At 35.0% G+C, this 9,277-nt stretch overlaps 1 protein-coding gene across 1 annotated transcript; it reads right to left on the bottom strand.

Moving 5' to 3' along the window:
- Positions 1-4,598: 4,598 nt before the first annotated feature.
- LOC149169294 (uncharacterized) lies at positions 4,599-8,408 on the bottom strand. Its single transcript, XM_089425147.1, has 3 exons — positions 7,078-8,408; positions 6,714-6,861; positions 4,599-6,566 (listed from the first exon to the last, which is right to left on the bottom strand). Exons 1-3 carry the CDS (start codon positions 8,406-8,408, stop codon positions 4,599-4,601), a joined length of 3,447 nt encoding a protein of 1,148 aa, XP_089281273.1.
- Positions 8,409-9,277: the final 869 nt, after the last annotated feature.

The raw sequence follows: 9,277 nt of genomic DNA on the forward strand, positions 1-9,277 counted from the left end.
TTTCTTCAAATCTTTTTTTTCATTCTTTAATATTTCTATACTAGCCAACGATAAGTCAAGCCTAGCTTGATTAGGGTTAGGTACATTCACACAGGTAGAGGCTTCATTTAACCGAACACTTTCCTTTTGACTAGGTTTTTTCTCCTTCCTCTTTCTCTTTTCTTTCTCTACACTACTGCTGCTAGCCTCTCCATGCATGAGCTGTAATCTATCCTGGATTTCTTTTGCAAAAGCTAAATCTATGATTGTATCAAGATCCTTATTATGAAGATTGTTATACATGACACATTTTTCTTTAGCATTCCACTATTGTTCTTGCAAAGAGGGAGTCTAATACTTGAAGTAATCATCACATACTAGTTTCCATACATCAGGTTCGTAAGATATCAATTCAGATTTTACCTTATCTCTCCATTCATGAAAGTTTGATTCACTCAACACAGGGACACTTTGATAGCCCATGATTCAACCAGATCTACCTTCAAGTTGTTAGGCTTATACACAAGGAACCTACTCTGATACTAATTGGTGCAAACTTGACTAAACTGGGGGGGGGGGGGGGGGTGAATCTGTTTAGTATATTCATGAACATTGAAATTATTTTCATTAACCTCATTAACTAGAACATTACATGAGCATCTTAACAAATAATGACCAACATATTGAATATGTGAATAACAAGTAACAAGAAAACCGAAACATCACATCAGCGCATAATAAAAACACATATTGACACCAAATATATGTGGAAACCCATAAAGGGAGAAAACCATGATTTTATTATTGTTGTGATGCAAAAGCAAGCTTCTACTCCTTATTACATCTGATTTTCTGTAGGCTCCAACCTACAGGAGGTTACTACCTCACTTTTCTACAAGCTGCAACTGCAAGGAAGCTCCAACTCCCATATTTTTTTTGTAGGCTACAATCCACATGAGGCTCCTAGTTCAACAAGATCCAAATTGATGTCTAGCAAACCACTACTTGAAAGGAGACTACCATCTCCTGATGCAACCGAGAAATAAGAATGTGTTGGTTTACCTGGTCATAAATTCTGCATATCTCCATCTTCATTTCTGCATCTTCTTCTCTTCAATTCTGCTTTACATAAACTTCATATGTGCCAGGTAACTAATGCATAATAGTTCAATTAGTTCTCACACATTCTCCCACTCTCTAACTCTCACATGCCTTCCAAAATCACATATTTTATAAAGATAGTTTGTTGGCTCTTTGTATCCCACATAGGTATATGAAGTGAATAGGCTTGAATCTTTTCCTTTCACTTATTCATTTCCAAAATCTTCATGTCTTGAATATTAGAACACAAAAATAAATAATCTATCCAATATTTATTTCAGCCACATGTAATGATTAAATGCATCAACCTAATTCCAACATCAAATAACAATGTTTATCATTAATGCATCACAACAATCTTTGCAACATCTTTGCCTTTGCCTTGGAGTCTTGCCTTTGCATCACAACAATTCAGCTTAACAACAAATTAGTGTCACCACAAATTCTTAATTAAATAATCTCTCCAACATTATCCAAGCATCAAGCCATCAAGATGCCAACATTAATGTTCTATCAAACCATTAATGCATTTGTTGCTCCTTTGTCCTTGCTTCTTGATACCTTGCCTTATATTTTTCCTTGCCTTGCTACATCTTCGCTGCTCCTTTTCCATCACACTTTGCTTCTTCGCTGCCTCTTCATTGCACTTTTGCCTTCTTTTCCTTACTTTTGCTCTTGCATACCTTGCTGCTCCTTTACCATCATTGGCAATATTGCCAACAGTTGGAATCCAATACCTCTACATCCTTGTTTAGGTCATCCCCATTTGCTCACCATGATAAGCAGGCTTGTGCAATCACTACCTTGGACCTGGAATCACTGAAGGCTCGCTACCTCTCCTAATCCCAGTGACCAACCGCTCGCAAAGCATAGTTGAGGGAATGAATGGAAGAAGGAATGCATGACTCCTCAGTGATGGAAGAGTTCATATCTCGTTCCTGGCTTAATTGCTTTGTCCTTTTCTAAAGCTTCATTGCCTAGCTGCAATGAATGTGGTTTGAGGTGAATCGGGGGAATGACCTCCGCCTAACCATTCCCATCAAGCTTTCATGTGGCCCTGACATGTGACAACTTCCCCACCTCATTTGTTGTGCAATCACCCGCATATGAGGAGATTTAATTAAAATATTTACAATACTATCTATTTTTAAAAAAAATATAATATTGTTATTCTATGTAAGCTGTAAATTATGATCTTGGAAAAATATGAAAGGGAAAAAAGTTTTACATCCAAAAAACATTATGTCTCACACATTTATGATCTTTTAATATCTTTATATTAAATGAGAATAATCAAATTATTAACATCTTTTTTTCTTAATTTCCTTTTTAATATATATTGAATCTTTAAACATAAATATTAATTTTAATGTTTTATATTTTAAAAGTTTAATTAAAAAAATTTACTAATAAAACAAACACAGATTTATGTAATTATTTATTCATATATACATTTTAAATGTATATAGTATGAGTGTTTTAATAATATATACTTAGTATGAGTGTTTTAATAATATATACTTAGGATTGATGTAAATAATTTAAAAATTTTTTATATTCTTAAAATTTTTGATTACTTAATTTTTTTACAATGTTTTTGAGATTAATCACATTTCATGTTGTTGCTAGATGTTTCCAATCAACTAATATTTTTTAATTATGAAAATATTAAAAAAATTAATATTTTTTTTAATTTTTATTATACTAATTATAATTACTTAAATATTAATAATCAACTAATATTTTTTAATTATGAAAAATCTGTTCAATATTAAAAAAAATAATATATTTTTTTAATTTTTATTATACTAATTATATTTACTTAAATATTAATAATATTTTCATTTAAATAGATCTAGTTAATAATTTTTTTTTCCAATTATTCTTTAAATAAATAATTTCTCCTCGATTTATATATGAGATTTGGAAAAAAAATATAAATTTAATTTAAAATAATGAAAAAGAAAAAACATATTTCCTCTAATATATATTAATTTATATAATTTGCAACCTTATAAATAATAATTAAATTTAAATAGTTTAAAATAATATAAAAGTATAATAATTTATAATTTTATAAATAATTGTTAAATTTAAATAATATAAAAATAATCAATAAAAAATTCATTTCATATAGTTTATAATGTTAGAAAAACAATTAATTTTAAAAATCTTGAAATACCAAATCAAGAGAAAATAATGTTCGTTCACATTCTACTTTACAGGGACTAAATCATGATACAAGAAAACTTGAAACCAAAGCTCCTTGTATACAAGGACAAAATACTTGATTGACATCATATTAGATATTCTATAAATGACTCTTAATTTACAATAAATTAATCTATGTAAAATTAAACAGTAGGGAAATAATATTTCTAATATTTTTTTGATTGACATCATATTAGATATTTTATCAATAATTCTTAATTTGCAATAAATTAATCAATGTGAAATTAAAGAGTAGGAAAATAAAATTTTATTTTATATAATTGTTTTTATTTTTTTAAAGTGAAGATTGATGTGATTTAGTTTATATTTTATATTTATTTTAAATTAATTAATAAAATATATAAAGAGTAAAAAATTATAAATATAAAAAGGTGAATTATAAAATTCAAAATGAGTTGATTTTTTTAATTAAAATAATATAAGAACATATTTATTTTTAATTATAAAATAATAAATCATAATTATAAAATTAAGATAAATTTAGTTTATTTTTTAATTAAAAGAAATAACATAATAAACCTAAATTTTAGAAAGGTAAAAAGATATTTTAGTATTAAAATATAGAAAGTAATTTCAATTTCCTTTTAATTAATTGAAGATATTAATTAAAGGGAAAAATTAAATTTAAAAATAGCCAATTATAATTATAAAAACTTAAGACAAATTATGTTTATTTTTTAATTAAAGGAAATAACATAATAAACCTACATTTTAGAAAGGTAAAAATACATTCTAGTTATAATAATGTAAAAAGTATTTTCAATTTCCTTTTAATTAATTGAAGATATTAATTAAATTGAAAATTTAAATTTAAAAAAATAACAAATTATAATTATAAAAATTAAGACAAAATTATGTTTATTTTTATTTTTTTTTTCCGAGGAAAAAATCAAAACTTTTTATTGAGAGACTATAAAAAGTTTTACATGCAAATTGGTCATAAGCCATACTGCTGGCTCATCTGTTTTCTGGATCTGCTCAACATCATGGAGCTGTTTCTGCTGTTTAAAGAACCTGTAACAGTCTTCCTCCCGGATGGAGGCATAGTCAAACTCATAACAAAAACAAAGAAACCTGGGGTCTCCTTCGACGAAGGAAAAACAACCCCTTACAACAAAAATTATAAGTCTATAACCATGTGGATACATATAAAAATTATATATAAAAGTCTGTTTGCTGTAGCTATGTACCGGAGAAAAAAAACTATAATGGAGACTATATAAAAATTATAAAACAGAAATATATATCCGAGAAGTGTGCTGTCAAAAAAGATGATAAAGCTGTGATCAAAAAGGCTGAGCATATGGAGGCTGATCTGATATGAAAGACTGCCCCTGTCTGATCTCTTCTACTGTCCAGCTGCCCAGATCCTGTTGTAGACCAGCCTTAGATAGCTGATCTGCTTCCTCATTCCTGTCCCTGTAGATATGGCATATCGAAAACCTGTTAAAGTATGCCTTCAAAAAAGAAATTTCTTCAACAAGTGTCTTCAAAATCTGATTTTGACAAGATGCATTTCCATTGACCCAGTTTATGACATTTAGTGAGTCCCCGAAAATCTGAATTGTGTTGATATTTCTGTGATGGAGCCAGCATAAAAGGTATCGTAAGGCCGATAATTCAGCATAGTTATTTGTGCCTGTACCCAACCCAACAGAAGCTTTTAAAGAGTGATCCGGATTGATGTGTATACACATGCCTGCTCCAGCCCTATTGTTTTGGGAAGCCCCATCAAAGAACCCACAAGGAATGCCCTCCTGTATAATGATAGGTTTTTGTTTTGATTTGGGATTTTTGTCATCAGGGGGAGGCATGGCAGTGTATATGGCTGTGATATTAGTGGCAATAACGGAAGTAGGTGTGTCCTTATCTTGGAACAGACTCTTGTTTCTAGCAAGCCATACCCCCCAACAGAAAATAAGGGGCAGGTTCCTCAAGTTCCCCTCCGGATAGGTTTGCCACCATTTCCTCCAAGCAGCATCCAAGGGGTCATGCCCCCACTGAGCTTTTACCTTGAGCAAATCAGTGACCTCCTCCCATATCTTTCTTGAGAAAGCACAGGTTGTGAAGAGATGACTGATGGTTTCCTCATCAGATTTGCATAAAGGGCATCGCCCTGGCCCAGCTAAAAACCTGGCTTGTAATGTTTCCCATGTTGGGACCTTCCTTTTTAAAATGCACCAGAGAAAGAGCCTAGACTTGACTGGGCATTTGAGTTTCCATATATCTTTGGCCCACCATTCCGGTACTCCCCATCCCTTCTTTCCCATTAGAAAGGAATATCCATCTTTTGGGGAATATTCCCCAGATTTGCTTTGTGCCCACATCAAGCAATCAGGTTCATCTTTTATCCTGACATTGGATCGTTGTAGTTCTTTGATGAACCCCTCCCACTCGTTCTTCCATCTAATATTTAACCCTAATTCTTCATCATCCTTCCAAGCCTGACCCCAGATAGTAGACTGTCCAACTCTTTCCACCTGATTTAATGATGTAATACCTTTACTATCAAGGTGTCTAAGAAGCCCTGGAGATAAAGCAAAAGCTTCATTGCATCCAACCCAGGGATCTCTGCCAATCCTGACCTGTCTTCCATCTCCCACTTTCCATGCTAAACCTTGCTCGATCACTGAAAAGGCTTCCACCGTGGCCTTCCAGATAGCTGAAGAATTTTTTAACTTCTTATTTTGACTCCGGATCCATTCTTCCAGAGGGATTGGGTCTATGTACTTCCTTTTCACCACCCTTGTCCAAAGATTTTCCATAGTTATTAGCCTCCATCCTGATTTTGCTGCTAATGAAATGCTGAACTCAGGGAGTCTCTTAATTCCCCACCCTCCCCATTCTTTTGGTCTGGCCACTTTGTCCCAAGCAACCCAGGGTAAACCCGAGGATTCCTTTGACCCTGCCCATAGGAATCTGCAACAGATTCTTCTGATTTTCTCCATCACTCCTTTGGGAATCCAAGTCAGAGCGGCCCAGTATACTGGGATGGCTAACAAGACTGATTTAATAAGGGTCAATCTACCAGCTCTGGATAGCCATCTAAAGCTCCAGTGTGATATTCTGGCTTCTATCTTTGCAATGAGCCAATTCCAATCCTCTTTTTTGTATGCAGCAGGCTTTAACCAAAAACCCAGATATTTGAAGGGAGCGTCCAGTGGTTGAATGGGGAAAGGGAATAGATTAGCCATTCTATTTCTTTCTCTTCTTTCAAAATCTGCCACACAAGCTTGGGATTTCCCAGAGTTTATCTGCATTCCAGTTGCTTTTAGAAAAAGATCAAAAATGCATTTTAACTCCTTTAGTTCACTGCAATTACCATTGGTGAAAATCAAGATATCATCAACAAAAAGAAGGTGAGTGATGAAGAGATTGATTGCTACCTCGATACCTTTTACCTTCTCCTCTCTTCTGGCTTTGTGAATCAGTCTACTTAGCCCTTCTGCCACAAGGAGAAACAGGAGAGGGGATAATGGACACCCTTGCCTGAGGCCTCTCTGGCTGTTAAAGAAAGAGGAAGCTGCTCCATTGACCAGTACTGCAAAGCTGACATTTGTGATGCAACCCATGATCCAGCTGACAAAAGGATAGCTGAATCCCACGTGAGTTAGCAACATCCTTAGATAGAGCCAGCTGATCCTATCATAAGCTTTGGATAGGTCGATTTTGAGAACAACTCCCTTCTTTTTCTTCATTTTGACACTATGAATAACCTCCTGGGCCACACCTATGGCTTCATGAATTTGTCTTCCATCCAGGAACCCAAATTGTTCCATTGATATATTTCTTGACAGGATTGGTGCAATTCTGAGAGCAATAACCTTTGAAATAATCTTGTAAATGCAATTACACAATGAAATTGGTCTAAAGTCTTCAAAACTTTCCGGATCATCCTTCTTAGGAATGAGAGCAATAAATGTTGAGTTAAAAGGTCTATAGACTTCTCCTTTCAGCCTTGACTCTTCAACTACTTCAGTTATTTCGGCTCCAATTTGTTCATAAAAATGGAGAAACAGTTCTATAGTCCAGCCATCAGGGCCTGGACTTTTGTCCTTACCCATGAGCTTCATGGCTGCTTCAATCTCCTCCTTAGTAACCGGAATTGTAAGATCTTCTGCTTCATCTTCCTCAATGAATCTAGGAAAACTTTGCACAGTTCTAAAGACTTCTGCAATAGTAGCCTCTCCCTGATCTGCAAAAATATTTTGAAAATGTCTTTTTCCTAAACCAGAAAGCTCTGGAAAGGAACTGACTTCTCTCCCTTCTTCATCTTTAAGGCGCCAGATAGTATTTACAGATTTCCTTCCTTTTGCAAAATTATGGAAAAACCTAGTGTTCTCATCCCCAGATTTTAGCCAAACTGCTCTACTCTTGATCCTCCATTCTTCTTCCCTTTCCAAAAGAATTTTATTTTGCTGCTTCTCCAAATGAAGGATTCTGTCCTTTGAGGCTTGTGAGGAGTATCCATCTATCTCCATACTCTCCATCTGCTTCAGCTCCTCCCTAATTTTGATCATCTCCTCATTTTGTTTCAATTTTCTTTCCTTTGCCCAGGAGATTGTAGCTTTCTTCAGTCTTTTGAGATTCTCCATGAACAAAAAACTTTTATCCTCGCCTGTATTGTGATCAGGGTGAATCCAAGTTTCTTTAAACAGATTGCAGAAAGAGGGTTCTTGGAGCCAAGCAGGATTGAACTTAAAAGGGGCAGGAGGTTTTGGAGGAGGAAGAGTTAAGTCTAAGAAAACCGGGAAGTGATCCGAATTCCCTATTTCCTCAACCCACTGTCTGATCATAGGAACTTTGGAAGATAAAGACTCCGCTATCAGAAAGCGATCTAGTCTTTTGGCAATCCGATCTTCTCCTATCCTTCGATTCCTCCAAGTAGGCTTTAGTTTGATCGGGGAAGGATCTATGAAGTTATTCTCCGTGATGAGGTTGAAGAAAAAATCTGAGAGGGGATCTTCTCTCGCTGATGGACCCCAAGCTTCTGCTCTGCCAATGGAAAAATTTAAATCACCTCCCATAATCATCAAAGGGGATTTCATCACAGTTTTTGTCAGCAATTCTCCCCAAAAGATTCCCTGCCCTGACATGGCCCATAAATATTTACTAAGGTGATGGGGAAAGTGAAGTCTGGTAATAAAACCTCCATGCCCATAACATTTTTCATCCCCCATTGATTGATGACTTTTACCCGCCCTTCTTTGAAACCAATTGCAAGGCCCCCCGAATGACCAGAGGCATCTATAGCAGTAAAAAACCACCCAGGCAGAAGGGATTTAAGCATAGGTTCAATCTCAGAAGCCTTCCCCAGGGTTTCTTGCAGAAAAATAACATCTAGTTTTGAGTTAGATATCCAATCTTTCAAGGCCAGTTTTTTAGGTTTGCTGGCCAAACCTCTGCAATTCCAGGATGTCAGGATCATTTAATAACACCCTCAGGGGGATGAGCTGCTCTAAGAACCCCCGGGATAGAATATTGTTTGCCATCTGCAACATCCAATTTTGCTTTGAGTTTTGCCTTGGACATATCGGATTTCCGGCCTCTTTTGTTTTTGGAACAACTCTGTAAAGGGGTCTGTCCCAAACCACCTAAAGACCCCTGGGCATCATGTTTCCCTCCCAAAGATCTCAGGTTGTAAGGGCAAGGAGGCCGAGATGCTGGGAGTGAAAGGGGAGGCCATTGGTCTTCACAGTTTATATCCAGGGACGGTAAAGCTTCAGCAATAGTTTCTACATTCGGGTAAGACATTATATGTTCCATATTTTCAACATTATTATTTTCTTGCTCTTGATAAAATGAGGACGACATATTTATATGAACAGAAATATGCTCAGGAGAATTAAGAGAGGGAATAGGGGTCCCTGAGCACATACCCTTTTCAGCTTCGTCGTGTGGGGTATGATTTGCATTATCTTTCTCGACGATCTCTTCCACAGCTTCCGCTTCTTTAGCTGTTTCC

The sequence above is a fragment of the Pinus tabuliformis genome, chromosome 4_2 (genome assembly GCF_031772625.1).
Source record: "Pinus tabuliformis cultivar Carrire ecotype Pingquan chromosome 4_2, CPIR1, whole genome shotgun sequence".
NCBI classification, from domain to species: Eukaryota; Viridiplantae; Streptophyta; class Pinopsida; order Pinales; family Pinaceae; genus Pinus; species Pinus tabuliformis.